Source organism: Vipera ursinii, assembly GCF_947247035.1.
Source record: "Vipera ursinii genome assembly, chromosome: 1".
NCBI lineage: Eukaryota > Metazoa > Chordata > Lepidosauria > Squamata > Viperidae > Vipera > Vipera ursinii.
In genome coordinates, this window is record NC_139512.1 from 769389 (window position 1) to 789250 (window position 19862).

The window sequence follows — 19862 nt, forward strand, 5'->3', positions numbered from 1 at the left end:
ATATAATTTGTTATCTCCATGTTTTTTCATAGAGTGCCCTTTGTTTTATCCTCCAGATATCTCAAGATTAACCTGGTATATAAGCAAGGTCGGGGAAGAGAAGATTATAAAATATGAATGCAGTTGAGTATTTACAATACATTTAACCAGAGCTTGTAAAGAACTGACTAGTTTATTAGCACATGATTGGCTTGATTAGTTTTTTGTGTCTTAGCATGTTGTGTGAATCCAGTCCCTTTGGTTAATGGTTCCATATATTGTGCCACCACAGAATTCAGCAACCAGACAAAGTATATATTATGACTGCAGCTTACAAACCATGAAAATTAGATTATTAATCTTTTTTATTGAAAAGTTTTATAAAAAGTTACAATATTATCCCCTTCCCAACCCCCCCTAACCCCCCTCCCCCACTTCCCAAAGCTATTACAGGGTTACAAATATATAATAATCATAATCTAACTAACATTAATCAACTATATAAAAAACCAAATACATAATACACTTTAAGCGGCCTTTAACATAATTACCAACACTCTAAAATACCCAACTTCTAGAAAAAAATTAAATTATAACAGTAACAATCTAAAATTTACTCATAAGCTAAATGGAACTTTTTAGTCCCATATTTTTTCTGAATATAATCTATCCATCTTTGCCAAACCAAAATGTATCTCTCTTGTGAATGATCTTTCAAGTAAGCAGAAATCTTAGCCATTTCTGCTAAGTTTGACACTTTAAGCGTCCATTCCTCTATAGTAGGCAGACAATCCTTCTTCCAATATTGCCCTACTAGTAACCTCGCAGCTGTTATCAAATTCAGCATCAAATTAATTTTTTTAGTATCACAGTCTGTAATAACACCCAATAAAAATAACTGGAGTAAACTTTATCTTTCTCTTAAAAATCTTTTGAATGTTCCACCAAATTTTAATCCAAAAAGCTTTTATATTTCTACAAGTCCACCAAATATGAAAATAGGTAGCATCCAAACTACCACATCTCCAACATTTGGGCTGTAAATTAGAATACACACGACAGCTTTTTAGGATCCAAATGCCATCTATAAAACATTTTATAAAAATTTTCTCTTAAGTTTTGAGCTTGAGTAAATTTTACATTTCTAACCCAAATTACCTCCCACACATCCAATGGAATCGGTTCTTGAATATTTTGAGCCTACTTTACCATACAATCTTTCACCAATTCCGTTTCCGAGTCCAATTCTATTAAAGCATTATAAATTCTCTTTATATGCGCTCGAGTTTGATCTTTGATCTGTTTTACCAAATTTTCATCCATCAGCGTCAAAACAACCTTCTGGTCTAACTTCCACCTAACTTGCAATTGAGTATACTGAAACCAAGACTGCACAATATTTTCTTGTTTTAGCTCGGCTAGTGACCTTAATTGCCAGTCACTCCCTTCCAATCTAAGTAATTGCTTATAAGAAATCATATCCAAATTCACACCCATAGATACCCCCTCTATTGCGTGTCCAGGAATCCCCCAAATTGGTATTTTATAATTTAACTTATAATAATACATTTTCCAAACACGCAATAAAGCACTTCTTAAAATGTGAGATTTAAAGGCCTTATCAACTTTTTTTATCATAAATCAAATATGCATGCCACCCATATAATTAATCCCATCCCTCAATATAAAGTATACTTTTATTGGTCAAATTAAGCCAATCACTAACCAGTGTTAAAACCACTGCATCATAATATAATTTCAAATTAGGCACTTTAAGTCCTCCTCTTTCCCGAGCGTCTTGTAAAATCTTAAGTTTAACTCTCGGTTTTTTCCCCGCCCAGATAAATTTATTAATACCCTTCTGCCGTTCATCCAAATTAGCATCTTTTTTCAAAATAGGTATCATTTGAAACAAAAAGAGAAACTTTGGTAAAACATTCATTTTAACAGCTGCAATTTTTCCCAACAAAGATAATTGTAATTTTTTTCAATTATTTAAATCCTTTTGTACTTTTGACCATAACATCTCATAATTATTCTTATATAATTTCACATTAGAAGCTGTAATATGTACCCCCATTTAGATTATTAATCTTAACCTTCCACAAAACGATGGTTGTTAACACCATTGTATGCATCTGCTAAAAGGGGATCATAATTCAAAGCCTGCACACAAACCTGATTCCAGATTGTTAATCTCTTTTTTACCTTTTAAGGTGCCACAAAACCTTATGTCCATGGGCCATAGATACGCAGGCTAGGACACTGGCGAAGTTTGTGCACGACAAGATTAATAAATGAAACTTGACAACTCAGAAGTAGTCTACATCAACCCAGGGCGTATGAAAGTTGTTCTAGGTCTCACACTAGTGGTTTTTTTTCTTTGTGAGAAAGAAGAAGCAGAGCTGTTTCTGCAAATCAGCTCATACGGTATGCACAAACACGCCATCCTTCATGAAAGAGCACAGACCTGTGCTTGCATGTGTGTGTGTATGTGTGTGTGTGTGTGTGTGTGTGTGCTGCTGAGTCAATAGGTTCTGTGGTTAACGCTTTGTTGGAAGCAAAGTGAAAGAGAAAACCAGAATAACGTGCACAGCTCTCCATGAAAGTGGCTTGAGCAGAGAGATCATTGAGTTGAATCAGCCAAGGGAAGCCCTCCTTGTCAGATCAGGGGTGCCTGCCTCCCATCAGGAGCCAGGGCCAGACTTCTCTGCAAGGGGTGATAGACTCTGCAATATTCCAACAAGCGAGCCTGGACTGATCATAGTTTTTAAATTTGGTTTTTTATTGGTTTAACATTTTTCTTATATTTCTTATATTGTTTAATCCTCTTTTATTTTTTGTATTTATATCTTTTAACTTTTTATTGTTGTGAGCCGCCCTGAGTCCTCAGGGAGAAGGGCAGCATATAAATTTAATAAACCTTAAACCTTAATAACCAGCACCTCTAGGAGGAGAGAAACACCCATCACTCAAGCTGCAAGAAACTGAAGATGGTACAAGTTGTCGTTGCAGTGGCTGTGATGGTGTGGTTGGCTGCACCGGAGCTCTTGAGCGGTAAGTTTATCTCATTTGAGGGAAGACGAGGAAGTGATAAAGCCAGCCATGCTGATACAGAAACCATAGCTTCCTTCCATGCTTTCAAGTGTTCTTCTTTAATCTGCCATCTGCTATGAAATAGAAATGTAGGACTGCATATAAATAAATACCTAAAATAAATTTAGAATAACTTTCTCATCTGCTCGGGAGTTTCCTGAAAAAGATTTAGGGAGGAGGAATAACGAGAAGGCAAAACTCCTCGACTTAAAGTTTTGCCACCTTATCTGTTTTTCTGCATATCGGTGTGGCTACCCACCTTACTCAATCAAATAAATCTGAGCAGCTAACTCAAATACATAACTCTAAAAAGAGCAGACATTTAGTAAATTTTCCATTCATTTAGTAAAGGGTTATAATCTGATATTACGATTTCTGCTTGCTGTAGATATTACCTTTAGCTCTCTTTGGGGCTTTGGTGTGTGTGTGTGTGTGTGTGTGTGTGTGTGTGTGTGTGTGTGCGCACATATTAGCATACTTTCTTTGCATTTTCGTGGATGTTGTTTGACAATTGGCCAAAGTGAGCTGTATTCTATGGGGAAAGCAGGATAAGGGTGGCCCTAAATAAATAACACCTTACATTACTGCTTCCTAATTCCAAGGTTTCCAGGAATATCTTTCTTTGTCCCATATTTGCAGATCCTGGCAATTGTGTTCCCCAAAATTTGATTTGCTACAAGCCTTGCTGTGAAGCCCCCTACCACTGTCTTATGAACTGCTCCTGGGAGACTGGGTGTAAAGAAGATGTCAGCTACACCCTCAACTTTAGGTGAATTTTGACCCAAGCATGTTGATGTTCTGTTTTGGAATACTGCATCCAGTTTTGGTCACCACGATGTAAAAAAGATGTCGAGACTCTAGAAAGGGTACAGAGAAGAGCAACAAAGATGATTAGGGGGCTGGAGGCCAAAACATATAGGGAACGGTTGCTGGAATTGGGTATGTGTAGTTTAACGAAGAGAAGAGTGAGGGGTGACATGATAGCAGTGTTCCAATATCTCAGGGGCTGCCACAAAGAAGAGGGAGTCAAGCTATTCTCCAAAGCACCTGAAAGCAGGACAAGAAGCAACGGATGGAAACTAGTCAAGGAGAGAAGCAATTTAGAACTAAGGAGAAACTTCCTGACAGTTAGAACAATTAACCAGTGGAACAACCTGCCTCCAGAAGCGGTGAATGCTCCAACACTGGAGGTTTTTAAGAAGAGACTGGACAGCCATTTGCCTGAAATGGTATAAGGTTTCCTGCCTGAGCAGGGGGTTGGACTAGATGACCTCCAAGGTCCCTTCCAACTTATTATTACTATTATTACTATTATTACTATTATTACTATTATTACTATAATGGTGGCTGTTGCTACTGTTCCTGGCAACAAATTCCCTGCTTTAATTATGCATTGTGTTAAAAAAAATGCTTCTATTGCTCCTGATTCCAGTCTATACTTGCTGATCTTGGATTCTTGGGATGGGGGTGAGGATGTATTTCTTTATTCACATTTTATAACTTTTTTCTCTCATCCTCCTGAGGCTAAAGAGCCATAAATACTTTTAAGGCAGTGACGTGTTGAGTATATCGCCAACCTGTATTTAATTAATCTTCCTTGTTTAAAATTTATATTAGTTTGTTAGAATTCAAAATGCAAAGAAAATGAGAATAATGGGAATTTAGGGGAGGAAAAAGGGGAAAGTGTGGGGTAGCAGAGGGGGAAAAAAGACCTTTGATGTATTTAATTAATCTTTTGTAACTACAACCAGAACTTTCACATTCATCAGAAAGTGCAGCTAGTTTTCACATATTAAATAGTGCAAAAGCCTTTGTTTATATTAAATAACCCTGAGTGGACTGGGGCCATTTCGATGTTCACCAGTGGTCTCATATAGAATCTTAAAACTTACCTATCTTTATAACTAGTATTTTCTAAGTACTCATTACAGCGATATGATGCTCTGGATGCCCACCCAGAAAAAAATTGGAGGGCTGGGAGCTGAAGGTAGACTATTTCAAACTTAGAGCCAGTTTGGTCTAGTGGTTAAGGCACCAGGCTACGAAGTGGGAGGCTGTGAGTTCTAGTCCCACCCTAGCGGTGTAAGACAGCTAGGTGACCTTGGGCCAGTCACTTTCTCCCAGCCCAATTCATCTCACAAATTTGTTTATGGAGAAAATAAGATAAAGAAGATATGTTGGATAGATTTGCCACCTTGAGTTATTTATTGGGGGGGGGGGAAATACAGGCAGGATATAAATTTGAAAAAAAATAAAAATTCATTTCAGAAGCATTCCCTTCTCTCTGGCATGAGTTAAAAGGTGCCCCTGCTTTGATGCTTCAAAGATGGCCAAATCAACCTTCTCTAAGAGAACATTCAAAGACACTGGGTCTTTTGGAGCTTTTAATAGTCTTGTCCATTATTCCATGAATGGATTTTATGATTTTATTCAGGGCTTTTTTCCCTCATAGAACGCTCAGAACGGAGTTCCGGCACCTTTTTTGGATGGAACCTTGTAGGGTAGGCAAGGCGGGTTGTATGACATGTGTGAGTTCCGGCTCCTTTTTCTTCTACAAAAAAAGCACTGATTTTATTCCTATTTTCTCTCATTTGTTGTAAACTGCTGAGAATTGGAAGGCTAGGCTATACATCAATTTTTCAAAAGAAGGAAACAGACCTGCATGATACAGAAAGAAATTCTGACTGGGAAGGTTTTTTTTTCTGCCACAATATAAGAGATTTTGTTGCCAGATGGCTACTTTTCTCAGGTTGCTATCAAAGTATTCCTTTTTTTTGCTTTAGTGCAGGGTTTCTCAGCCTTGGCGACTTTAAAATGTGTGGACGTAAGCATGCCGGGGCCAGAGAACTCCAGGAGTTGAAGTCCACACATTTTTTAAAATACCAACTGAAGAGAATAGCTGTAGCTCCGTGTTGAACATGTGACATTACCTAGTTTGGTAATGAAATGTCTGCAAGAAAACCACCAAACTAGGAGAGCAGTAAGGATCCCACATTTTAAAGTTGTCGAGGTTGAGAAACACTGCTTCAATAGCTAATCAAGCTTCTCTTTCCCCTTTCTCATCCACAGAGATCAAATAGAAGGGAAGAAAAAGACATTTGAGGTTGAAAAGGCCACCCATTTTATTTTTAACACGGACGTGTTCTATGTTCGAAGAAATGTTACCGTCTGGGTAGAAAGCGTGCCAAAGGACGGTCCTCCTCGGGTCTCAAAAAATCATACGCTGCTGATCAAAGAAGCCAGTAAGTTAAAAGAAGCCAAAATGTGAAGTTCCTACAGCACGAAGTATCTCTCATTACAGTGTTTCTCAACTTTGGAAGCTTAAAGATGTGTGGGAATTCCCCAGCTAGCCTTACTGGCTGCAAAATTCTGGGAGTTGATGTCCACACATCTTCAAACTGCCAAGGCTGAGAAACATTGCCCTACTGTACTGTATTCTCACGCTCTTGATTCTGCTTCTGGCCACATTTTGGGACAAACAGAAAGGGCAGCTTTAGGTGGGTTTTTTTTTGGGGGGTGAAGGGATTTCAACTACCGGGGAAGGTTTGGAAATTGGAATTTGGGAAATTCCATTTGTTCAGGAGTTGTTGTGGGTATGGCCAGGGAAGAACTGCTGTGACTTGTGCTTTCCTAAAACAGTTGCAAACCACCCAAGTCCAGCTTGCCAGAAGACAAACTGTTGAGGTGGCTCCCTATTCACCTTTTCAGCTTATCGTGGATAACGTGATCCCAAAGAGAGCAGCAAAGTTTCCTTTCCCTTCTTTTCCTTTTCTAGGGATATCTAAGAGTTGAAAATAAGTACGATTCCGCTTCATTTTGGAACAATTTTTTTATCATAGGTAGAGAAAATTGTGGGCATTATGAATTTCACTTTACCGACACAGACATTTTTCAATGCCAAGCTCAGGGCGATCTTAGCGCATAAGTGGAACCAGAAGGCAGGCTGGCTGGCTCTGAGTGACATTCATAACTGTTATTCCTAAGACCTCAATCAAAAGGATGGTGAAAATGAGCAGATGAGCTGAACTAAAATCAAAAAACCATAAGAGATTATGGGAGGGGAGAGAAACATTAGTGTACAAAAATGAACGAAGGGGCCTAGTATCTTGTGTTTATAGTCTTGCACATCTGTCTCTTACTAAGTAGCCTCAGCTGTTGTCTTTTCATTCCAGTAAAATTTAATCCACCATCAGCCAAGTCCATCAGCATTTCTAGATCGAAAGGTATCCTGACCTTGAAATGGCCTGGATCCAGCACTTGTCGCTCTACACTAAACGAAGTTAGGATAAGACAGTTCAACCATACAAACTGGACACTGGTAAGTTGTGTGTAAACATTCGAAGCAATGGCCACGTTTGAGGGTTTCCACCAAGCTTCTCTACCTAGGCAGGCAAGACTTGCTAGATAACTATTCATTGTCCAGCTTTGGATTCAACCACCTCTATTCAACCACACAGCTAGAGGGATTTAAATTATTTAAAAGAAACAGACCAAATAAAAGAGGAGACGGAGTAGCTCTCTACATAAGAAATAACTACATCTCTACAGACATAGAGCACAACAATGATGAAAACTGTAAACTTGAATGCATTTGGGTCAATATAAAAGGGGGGGGAAATGACATTGACATAGGTGTATACTATAGGCCGCCCAACCAAACAGAGGAAATAGATGAACGTTTTGCTAGTCAGTTAACTAAGATATATAGGAAACACATCACAATAGTAATGGGGGACTTTAATTACCCTGACATCAACTGGGAGACAAACCCTGCACCAAGTGGAAGATCAAACAGATTCCTGACAAACCTAGCAGACAACTTTTGTCTCCCAAAAAGTAGAGAAGGGAACTAGGGGATCAGCCATATTGGATTTAATTCTCACTAACAGAGATGAAATGATAGAAGGTGTTGAAGCCCCTGGAGCCTTGGGGGCAAGTGATCGTGCAATATTGGAATTCAACATTATGCAAACACAAGCAATAGAATATAGTCAAAATAGAGACTTGGATTTAAGAGAGCTAATTTCAATAAGAGAAAGCTTGGGAAGGATGCTATGGATGAGAATCCTCAAGGGGAAACAACTCAAGAAGCTTGGGAAATTTTGAAAAGCGAGATTATAAAAGCCCAGTCTAGCACAATACTAATGAAGAAGAAAAATAACAGCTCTCAAAAGAAACCAGCATGGCTGCATAAACTAGTGCTAAGTTTGTAAGCCGCCCTGAGTCTTCGGAGAAGGGCGGGATATAAATGGAATTAAAATAAAAAAATAAATAAAAAAAACCTCTCTGATAAATTGAAAGACAAAAAGGACAAGTATCTAACGTGGAATGAGGGGCACCATAACTAAGGCAGAATATCAGCAAATAGCCTGAGCCTGCAAAGATGAAGTGAGGAAAGCTAAGGCTCAGAATGAACTAAGACTTGCAACAAAAGTCAGAAATAATGACAAAAAAGCTTCTTTCAACATGTAAAAAACAAAAAAAGTTAAGGAAATTAACTTTTCCTTTAGTGGGATAAAGTGGCAAGAAATTGAAAAGCAACAGGGAGAAAGCAGAACTATTTAACTTGCTTTTTGCATCTGTCTTTACACAAAGGGAAAAAAACTGTCCAACCTATCAAAAATAGTATTGTAAAAAACAAATTAGAAACACAAATTAAGATAAGCAAGAAAATAGTAAGTGAGCATCTGTCCACCCTACATGAGTTCAAATCAGTAGGACCAGATGGACTACAACCCAGGATTTCTCAAGGAACTGGCAGATGTGATCTCAGAACCACTGAACTATACCTTTCAAAGATCCTGGAGCACTGGGGAACTACCAGAGGACTGGAAAAGTGCTGATATAGTTCCTATCTTTAAAAAAGGGGGGGAAATGATCCAGGAAACTGCAGACCTATCAGCCTGACCTCAATACCTGGGAAGATTCTGGAAAAGATAATCAAGTAATGAATCAGTGAACACCTAGAGGCAAACAAAGTCATTGCTGAAAGCCAACATGGGTTTGTCAAAAACAGATCATGCCAGACAAACCTTATTGCATTCTTTGACCAGGTGACAAAATTAGTGGACCAGAGGAATGTTGTGGATATAATTTGGACTTCAGTAAGGCATTTGATCTCTTTAGAAGGCCAGATCCTGAAGCTAAAACTCAAATACTTTGGCCACCTAATGAGAAGGAAGGACTCACTGGAGAAGAGACTAATGCTGGGAAAGATTGAGGGCAATAGAAGGAGGGGACCACAGAGAATGAGGTGGCTGGATGGAGTCACTGAAGCAGTAGGTGTGAGCTTAAATGGACTCCAGAAGATGGTAGAGGACAGGAAAGCCTGGAGGAACATTGTCCATAGGGTCGCGATGGGTTGGACACGACTTCGCAGCTAACAACAACAACAAAGGCATTTGATAATGTGGACCACAACCTACTACTTGCTAAGATAGAAAAATGTGGGTTAGACAGCATCACCACCAGATAGATTCATAGCTGGCTGACCGGCCATAATCAGCTTGTGATCGTCAATGGAACTGCAACTACATAGAGGAAAGTGTGTAGTGGGGTGCCCCAGGGCTCTATTTCTAGGCCCACTGCTCATCAATGATTTGGATGAGGGGCTAGATGGGGAACTCATCAAATTTGCAGACAACACCAAGCTGGCAGGAATAGCCAACACTCCAGAAGACAGGCTTAAGATACAGGAGGATCTGGACAGACTTGAACACTGGGCGCTATCTAACAAAATGAAATTCAATGGTGAAAAAAGTAAGGTTCTACATTTAGGCAAATAGGTAGCTTATGTATATGTCTGTTGAGATTGTTATCTACATGCTTTGAACTTCTCCACATAGAAGAATGCCAGAGAATGAAATTCTGCAGATCATAAGGGTTTTTCCCCATTAAAGATCACAGCATTTCCACAACCCCACCCTTTCAAATATACCCACTTGTTGCTACCCTCAAACAGCTGTGTGAAATCTTAGCCCTATGAAAAGACTTAGGAGCAGGAAGGTGCCTGGGTGAAGCATCGCCTTGGGGCCAGCTGCTCTCCAGCTGTCGCAAAATAAATCCCTCCATCTTCACCCCACTCTGGGACTTCCGCTGAGATGAGATAATTCTTCCAAATATAACGACATCAAGAGATTATGGAGAGGAAAATACTTGGTGAATAAGGACAAGAATGTTTAAAGAATGATGATCTTAGTGCAGTTTGCAATGAAGCTCCATTTAGTGTCTTTCTTGATGCAAACACAGTCACAGATGTAGCAGTTCCCAGGGTCTACAGACATTGTGACTATCACCCATATGCATGCATACAATTCATTCATTCATTGATTCATTCATTCATACATACATATATATGGCACATACATACATATGGTACATATATAAGGTAAAGGTAAAGATTCCCCCGCACATGCGTGCTAGTCGTTTCCAACTCTAGGGGCCGGTGCTCATCTCCGTTTCAAAGCCGAAGAGCCAGCGCTTGTCCGAGGACGTCTCCGTGGTCATGTGGCCGGCATGACTAGACGCCAAAGGCGCACGGAACACTGTTACCTTCCCACCGTAGTGGTCCCTATTTTTCTACTTGCATTTTTATCTGCTTTCGAACTGCTAGGTTGGCAGAAGCTGGGACGAGTAACAGGCACTCACTCTGTTACGCGGCACTCGGGATTCGACCCGCCAAACTGCCGACCTTCTGATCGACAAGCTCAGCGTCCTAACCCACTGAGCCACCGCGTCCCCCATGGTACATATATACATACATTCAATTAATCAATATTTTTTTTACATCTTACTAAGTGGCTTTGGGAGGTGAACATTTTTTTTTAAAATGGGCATAACTTGCTTCATGATGCTACAATGCCTATTTCATTATTTAGTTTGTAATGGATGTTTCTAGAAGGACCAATACTCCCAGGGCTGACTCTAGACTTTTTGACGCCCAGCCTAGACAAAGTCATATTTACTTTCTTATTTAATCTACCTAATTTTATTTAGTTATTTATTTGTTACATTTATTTACCATCTATATTGCCATGGGGCTACTCTAGGTGGCTTACAACAATAAAAAGAGAGCCAATATGGCCTAGTGCTTAAGGCATCAGTCTAGAAAGCGGGACACCGGGAGTGTGTAGTGGGGTGCCCCAAGGCTCTGTTCTGGGCCCAGTGCTCTTCAACATCTTCATCAATGATTTGGAGGAGGGGATAGATGGGGAACTCATCAAATTTGCAGATGATACCAAGCTGGCAGGAATAGCCAACACTCTAGAAGATAGGCTTAAGATACAGGAAGATCTGGACAGACTTGAACACTGGACGCTATCTAACAAAATGAAATTCAATGGTGAAAAATGTAAGGTTCTACATTTAGGCAAGAAAAACCAAAATGCACAGGTACAGTATAGATTGTATCTTGTTCAATAGTAGTAACTGTGAGAGGGATCTTGGAGTCCTAGTGAACAATCACTTAAATATGAGCCAGCAGTGTGCTGCAGCTGCCAAAAAAGCCAACACAGTGCTAGGCTGCATTAACAGAGGGATAGAATCACTCTAATGGCAGAAAGTGAAGAGGAACTAAAGAGCCTCTTGTTGCGGGTGAAGAAGGAGAGTGCAAAACCTGGGTTGAAACTAAACATTAAGAAAACCAAAATCATGGCATCTGGCTCTCTCAATTCCTGGCAAATAGATGGGGAAGAAATGGAGGTAGTGACAGATTTTATTTTTCTGGGCTCCAAGATCACTGCAGATGGGGACTGTAGCCAAGAAATTAAAAGACGCTTGCTCCTGGGAAGGAAAGCCATGGCAAATCTAGACAGCACACTAAAAAGCAGAGACATCACCCTGCCAACAAAAGTGCGTATAGTCAAGTCCATGGTCTTCCCAGTTGCAATGTATGGCAGTGAAAGTTGGACCATGAGAAAGGCTGAGCGCCAAAGAATTGAAGCCTTTGAACTATGGTGCTGGAGAAGACTCCTGCGAGTCCCTTGGACTGCAAGGCGATCAAACCGGTCAGTCCTAGAGGAGATCAACCCTGACTGCTCTTTAGAAGGCCAGATCCTGAAGCTAAAACTCAAATACTTTGGCCACCTAATGAGAAGGAAGGACTCACTGGAGAAGAGCCTAATGCTGGGAAAGATTGAGGGCAATAGAAGAAAGGGACGACAGAGAATGAGGTGGCTGGATGGAGTCACTGAAGCAGTAGGTGTGAGCTTAAGTGGACTCCAGAAGATGGTAGAGGACAGGAAGGCCTGGAGGAACATTGTCCATAGGGTTGCGATGGATCGGACACGACTTCGCAACTAACAACAACAGAATCAAGATCACATGAAGTATTAACACCACTTTACAATGCCTTGGTAAGGCCACACTTGGAATACTGCATTGAGTTTTGGTCACCACGATGTAAAAAAGATGTTGAGACTCTAGAAAGAGTACAGAGAAGAGCAACAAAGATGATTGGGGGACTGGAGGCCAAAACATATAAGGAACGGTTGCTGGAATTGGGTATGTGTAGTTTAAGGAAGAGAAGGGTGAGGGGTGACATGATAGCAGTGTTCCAATATCTCAGGGGCTGCCACAAAGAAGAGGGAGTCAAGCTATTCTCCAAAGCATCTGAAAGCAGGACAAGAAGCAACGGATGGAAACTAGTCAAGGAGAGAAGCAACCTAGAACTAAGGAGAAACTTCCTGACAGTTGGAACAATTAACCAGTGAAACAACCTGCCTCCAGAAGCAGTGAATGCTCCAACACTGGAAGTTTTTAAGAAGAGACTGGACAGCCATTTGTCTGAAATGGTGTAGGGCAGAGGTAGGCAACCTTGGCTCTTTTATGACTCATGAAGTCCACGAATCATAAAAGAGCCAAGGTTGCCTACCCCTGGTATAGGGCTTCCTGCCTGAGCAGGGTGTTGGACTAGATGACCTCCAAGGTCCCTTTCAACATTATTATTATTATTGTTGTTGTTGTTGTTGTTATAAAACTTTTATTCATAAAATATGAAACTCAGTCAACTGAACACTCAAATTGACTTGCACTAATGGTTGACACGGGTTGCTGCCAGCATCCTAGGTATCAACCAGGTATCTCCTTAAAATGTAAGCTGTTCCAAGTAATGCAGTTTTTTTTTGTAGCTTTGCTGGAGTTATTGCAGGAAGTTGCAATTTCTTGATGTGTTTTGTAAAGTTTTTGGACATAGTTCCCAGTGCCCCGATGACAATGGGTATCACTGTTACACGTTTCACCCATAATCGCCCTGTTTCAATGGCCAAGTCGCAGTATTTCGTAATTTTTTTCAGTTCTTTTTCTTCGACTCTGGCATCTCCTGGTACAGTGATATGAATCATATCAATCTATGATGATGATGATGATGATGATGATGATGTTGATGATGATGATGTGACTTTGGGACAATCAGAGGAGACTAAGAGTTCTAGTTCTGCCTTAGGCATGAAAGCTGACTGAGTAACTTTGGGCCAGTCACTTTGTTGTGGGGAAAATGGGAAGAGGTAAGCGTGTTGGATATGTTTGCTACCTTCAGTTATTTATACAAATAGTAAAGGCAGGGTACAAAGAAATTAAAAAGAAAGAAATGAAAAGAGTGTAAGCAGGAGTAAAATAATAGAACAATAAAATAAACAATAAAAAAGAACCCAACAAGAATACGTCAATATGATAACCAAAAAAGATGGCTCTTAATTTTGTTTTGTATTAACTTTTTACCTTATTATTATCCTGCCTAGAGTTGCTTTAACAGTGAGATGGGCAGTGTATAAATTTAATAATTTTAACAATAAATTTTAATAATTTAACAATACATTTATTAATACATTTAAGAAATAAATAAATATTGGTGCCCCTTATGGTCGGGTTCATCTCAAAAAGCCACTTCCCTTCCCTTCCCTTTTTCTTTTTTGTATTTGTTTTTACTCTTAAGAAGGGACGTGGTGGCTCAGTGGGTTAAGACGCTGACCTTGTCGATCTGAAGGTCGGCAGTTTGGCGGGTCGAATCCCGAGTGCTGCGTAACAGAGTGAGCGCCTGTTACTCGTCCCAGCTTCTGCCAACCTAGCAGTTCGAAAGCACGTAAAAATGCAAGTAGAAAAATAGGGACCACTACGGTGGGAAGGTAACAGCGTTCCGTGCGCCTTTGGCATCTAGTCATGCCGGCCACATGACCACGGAGACGTCCTCGGACAAGCGCTGGCTCTGGCTTTGAAACGGAGATGAGCACCGGCCCCTAGAGTCGGAAACAACTAGCACGCATGTGCGGGGGAACCTTTACCTTTTTACCTTACTCTTAAGCTTTCAGCCCTGGACACTTTTTTTCTTTTGTCAGACATTTTCACCCTATTTACATCATTTTAATTACATCAGTACCTACTGTGGTCATATGGCAACTATTCTGCGGAATTATGCTTAGTCCTTGAGTGGGCATGCTGGCTGACAAAGTGCATTGTTACTGTTTTTCACTTTTTTCCAATTATGTTCTTTTGGGAAATCTTTTCAATTTTGGCATCCCTAAAGGGTTGTGTCCTTAAGCCAGTGCCTGCTCAACCATAATTTAAAGTCAGCCCTGGATTGCACCCCCCCCCCACACACACACTTCTGTTCTGGCCCCACCCACTCCTTGCTTTAGCTCCACCCACTATGCAATGCCTAACAAATTATTGAGGGAATGCAGACCTCAGAAGAAGAAAAATTCTCAGCCCCATTTAAAAGCAAATCACTTTTGCTTCCATTGAACTAACAGTCAAGTTTAAGGCTGCAACGTCTCCCATAAGGAGGTGGGGGAAGGTTTTTAACCATTTTTATGGATTGTTGGGAGCCACCTAGAGTCAATTTTTCACCCTGCTCAGGCGTAAGTTACATGATGTGTATAAACAAAAAACTTCACCATAGCCTATTTATTAGTCTTACCACATAAAACAACTCAGGTTTTCCATTTTGTGTATCTGAGAAGAACATGTATTTTTTTGCTTTAGTGGGTTTATCACCATCTTTTTCCTCATTCTGAATGTTATCTGGGTTGCTTGCAGGGAAATTGTAGCTCTGAAAAGGATGACCGCACCATGAAGGAATTAATAGGTAGGTTGATTTCATTTCTAATTCAGACTTTTAAATTTTAAAAATCATGTGCTTTTGATAGTAGTGCTGACTACCAAAGATATGGACCTGGTTGGTGTGATAAGAGGTCTCTCTTCGCCTTGATCAGCTAATTTTAACTGGGTTTAATTATTTTTGTCTCCTTAATTTTTTTTATAATTTTAGAATTTTTAACATTTTAATTTTTAATAATAATAGCAATAACAACAATAATAATAAAGTTGGAAGGGACCTTGGAGGCCATCTAGTCCAACCCCGTGCTCAGTCAGGAAACCCTATGCCATTTCAGACAAATAGCTGTCCAGTCCCTTCTTAAAAACTTCCAGTGTTGGAGCATGCACTGCTTCTGGAGCCAGGTTGTTCCACTGGTTAATTATTCTAACTGTCAGGAAGTTTCTCCTTAGTTCTAGGTTGCTTCTCTCCTTGACTAGTTTCCATCCGTTGCTTCTTGTCCTGCTTTCAGGTGCTTTGGAGAATAGCTTGACTCCCTCTTCTTTGTGGCAGCCCCTGAGATATTGGAACACTGCTATTATGTCACCCCTCACTCTTCTCTTCGTTAAACTACACATACCCAATTCCAGCAACCGTTCCCTATATGTTTTAGCCTCCAGTCCCCCAATCATCTTTGTTGCTCTTCTCTGTACTCTTTCTAGAGTTTCGACATCTTTTTTGTGATGACCGTACTCTTTTCTCTTCTGATCTTTGCTGTTTTATTGTACACCTCCCAGAATCCCTCTTTGAGAGAGATGGACCCAGTTCAGAAATGTGAAATATAAATAAATAAATAAGTAAATATACCAGTTGTTCTGAATTCTTACTGTTTTAAAATAAGTGGCATTCACCATCAAAGAATATGATGATGGATTTCTCATGGCTTATTGCAAACATTAAGCTCCTGCTGTATTTGAAGGTTTCCTGAAGGACATTGTGGCAGATAGGATGTTAGACTAATAGGACCTAAGTGCAATAAATCACGAATGTTCATGACCCAGCTTGATGTAAATTGTGCCAATATGTCAACCCACTTCTGAGTCAACCTTGAGCCACTAGGAAAGAGCCGTGGTACCACAGTAGTTAGAACGCAGTATTGCAGGCTGCTCACTGCCAGGAGTTCAGTCCTGACTGGCTCAAGGTTGACTCAGCCTTCCATCCTTCCAAGGCTGGTAAAATGAGGACCCAGATTGTTGGGAGCAATAATGATGCTGTAAACCGCTTAGAGAGGGCTGTAAAGCACTATGAAGCAGTATATACTGTAAATCTAAGTGCTATTGCTAAAAAAATGTAGCTATTTATTTACTGTACTTACATATCCCTGAATTCTCAAAAAGTGTTCTGGTGATTTGCAGTATAACCAAGGAAACAATAAATCCTATACATGTCATCACACCTAGCAACTGATAAGGTTTAGATTTAGTAACATGTTAAAGGATGAAACTAGTTCAATATTCATTTAGCATGAAATTTTCTTTTTTTTTAGATTTCGGGGAATTTCATTTTAATCACTCCCTTGTCTTCATTTCTATTATGACTGAATTATCACTGTATTGTTGTTGTTGTTATGTCCTATTGTATTCAGGTTGCAGATTTCACCAAAAATAAAAGTTATTAATTCTCCAATATAAAATAATAATTAAAAATTTAAAAAAATAAGTGAAGGATCTCTATCTAGGCGAATGTCTACAACTGTTACATAAGAATAATTATTCCTAGGGTTTTAGTGCACAGTTCAGCTGAGACTTTATTGTAATCACTGCATGCAATGAAGGATTCTTAAATTGGATTATGCTTATGTGCACTCTTTCTATATACGGATCATGAAGATCCTCCTGATTTTCAAGGGAACTCTAGGAGATGAAGTAGAAAGAGACACTTAGAGTAGTGATGGAAGGGAACAAACACTGAATCCGATGAAACATGAGCAAAATCCTTTATTAAGGGTAACCTTAAGGATTACCTTGTGTCAATAAGACTAATTAAAACATAGCTTTTTTCTGCTCTTAACATATCTGCAGGTAGCTAACCATCGGCTCTGATCAGATGACCCAATTTTAGGGAAGGGAAGGAGTCTGAGAAACATTTGCAGAGCTGCTGTGAAGAATTGCCTAGGCATCTGTCAGATAAAATCAATCAGATCCACTCTAATTTCGATTCTGACTGCACGGGTCCTTTCGAGTTGCTTGAGGCACAGTCTTGCTTGTTATCTGGGACAAATGTGAACCCCTTAGTCCTGCTGAAGTGGATTGAGTACCTAAAGCTGTTAGTTTGGTCACCTGTGAATTAAATCTATGTTCCTCCTGGCTGGTTAAGGCCTCTAGGCAGGGAACGCATGGTTGAATCTAGGACAGAGGTAGGCAACCTCGGCTCTTTTATGACTCATGGACTTCAACTCCCAGAATTCCTGAGTCAGCTATTGCCTACCTCTGATCTAGGAGATGGTGAATGCATCCTTGAAGGAGAGGGCAGTTCTGCTGACTCTTAATGAATCAGCTTAATGAGTCAGCTATGCTGACTCAGGAATTCTGGGAGTTGAAGTCCTTGAGTCATAAAAGAGCCGAGGTTGCCTACCCCTGATCTAGGAGATGGTGAATGCATCCTTGAAGGAGAGGGCAGTTCTGCTGACTCTTAATGAATCAGTTGTTGATCCTCAGGAAGTCATTGCTACATCTGATGATGTTGGACAACATTTGTTCTATCTCCAACCTTCTCTTTTTAGGAAAGGTGGTTGACAAGGTGGTCAGCTTAAGAGGATCCTGGAATAAAATGATCACCCAGACTCTCTTGAGTTAGATTTCAGAACCAGGATTCAGTACTGAGATGGCATTGATTTCACTTGTGGTGGGACTGGATGGGGGTGATGCATCAATTCTGGCCCACCTTTACCTAGTCATGTTCCCTCAACTCAATCCACCTTATAAGACCCAGCTAGTCCCACCCTATCTGTAATGGGTGTTACTTAATGACTGTCCTTGACTATATCATGCTTTTTATTTTTTTATTTGCTAGAATTGCATTGGTTTTTAATTCTACATTAGTCAGCCACTATTACAATTTGTTAGTTAGGCAGCCACATAGATTGAATGAATTCAATTCATTGTATGAAGAATTAAATCTTGGAGATAACCTCTGTACCAAGTCATACAGGATTTTATAGGTTAATAGCAACACACTGAATTGTAATCATGCTAGTACAATTGTTAAAAATTTGCTCCTCCGATGGGAGTGCTGCTTTGTTCAGAGGCATAATGTGCAGAACCTATTGCTGGTCTGTCTTCTTCCACCATTATATTTCTTTGCTGTCAGTCACTGTCATTCCAAGGTGACAAAGGCCTCTACAAGTTGAGGCCACTGTTGGATGCTATCCCTTAAGGGAAAATATCCCCTTTAACACCAGTAAGCTAAGAATGACTTACACTGGCCTCATGCAAGGGCTGGGGAATGAAGTGAAGTGAATACTGTAGAAACACGGAGAAAGACGATGTTGCCAAAATGTGTTTGAATCATGGAATACAATAATGTAAGCCAGAGGTGGGGAAATATGACTTGTGGACTTCAACTCCCAGAATTCCTGAGCTGGCCATGCTGGCTTAGGAATTCTGGGAGTTGGTCCACAGGTCATAAAAGGGCCATAGTTCCCCACCCCTGCTATAAACCATTAAACTGATATAGAATCATAGGGCTGGAAGAGAGCTCTTCAAATCCAATCCCCTCATAACATCCCGGACAAATGCTTGTCTGATTTTTTTTTGAAAACCTCTAGTGATGGAACACCCCTGACTCTGGGAAGCAGCTGTTCCATTGATATTTCTGAATGAAATCCATGTGATAAATTGGGTTCCCTGCCACCTTCATGCCTGAATAGCTAAATTCTGGATAGTTTACAGTGAAGGAGGCAGGACACAAAAGAAAGCAGTTGTATAGATAACTTTCCTTAACTGCTAGTAAGGGACTACGCTCTAGGTGTCTGGAGATGTCATGGCCTCCTCAGAGCCCAGTTTGGAGGAGGAGGAAGAGGAGGAGGAGGAGGAGGGGGAGGGGGAGGAGGAGGAGGAACCGGGACCATCCAACAGAGAGGAGACGTCTCCCTTGGCATGTTTGGAGAGGCCAGGGGCTGAGGATGATGCTGTCCCAGGCCCCTCAGGCATTGGGGGGTGGTAGTCAACCAGACAGAGGGCTGCCAGCCTTCACAGACACAGGGGAGGATCAGATGCTGAAAGGCAGTGGCGCTGACAGGCAGCAGATCCCCTCTGATGAGGAATAGATGCCTCCACCACTCAATCCAAGGGCACAGAGAGTGGTGCATAGGCAAGCTCAGAGAAGGGCTGCAAGATTGCTTGGGAGAAGGTCACCCCACCCCTCCTCATAATGAACACCTGGAGTAGCCTGGTTTAAGGAGAAGCGGCAGGAGTTAGTCTTTGCCAGGAACAATCGTTTGTTTGGGATTACACTCCCCTGGCTTTGACTCATGCCTTTTGCCTTGCTTTGAGGACTGCTTTTCGCCTTTTGCTTGCTTTGGGGACTGCCGTTGGTCTTGCCCTTGCTTTGTGGACTGCTTTTGCCCTTTGCTTTCCTTTACCTCATGTCTGGACTTTGTGTTGTGGATTTTCCTGGTAATATATGGGCTGTTGTCACGGTAGCGTGGGATGGAGCCTTACCAGTCACTGGAGGGCTGTTTGTTCAACACTTATGGAGA

General features: G+C 40.6%; 1 protein-coding gene across 1 annotated transcript in view; it reads left to right on the forward strand.

Moving 5' to 3' along the window:
• Nucleotides 1-2972: 2972 nt before the first annotated feature.
• Nucleotides 2973-19862, forward strand: part of IL12RB1 (interleukin 12 receptor subunit beta 1) — a gene marked incomplete at its 5' end in the record, with an annotated part of 29196 nt that continues 12306 nt past the window's right edge. The window contains 5 exons of the mRNA XM_083366185.1: nt 2973-3036; nt 3715-3844; nt 6145-6317; nt 7248-7393; nt 15106-15154. Coding sequence (XP_083222311.1) covers nt 2973-3036; nt 3715-3844; nt 6145-6317; nt 7248-7393; nt 15106-15154 — 562 coding nt within the window. The remainder of the gene's footprint in view (nt 3037-3714; nt 3845-6144; nt 6318-7247; nt 7394-15105; nt 15155-19862) is intronic.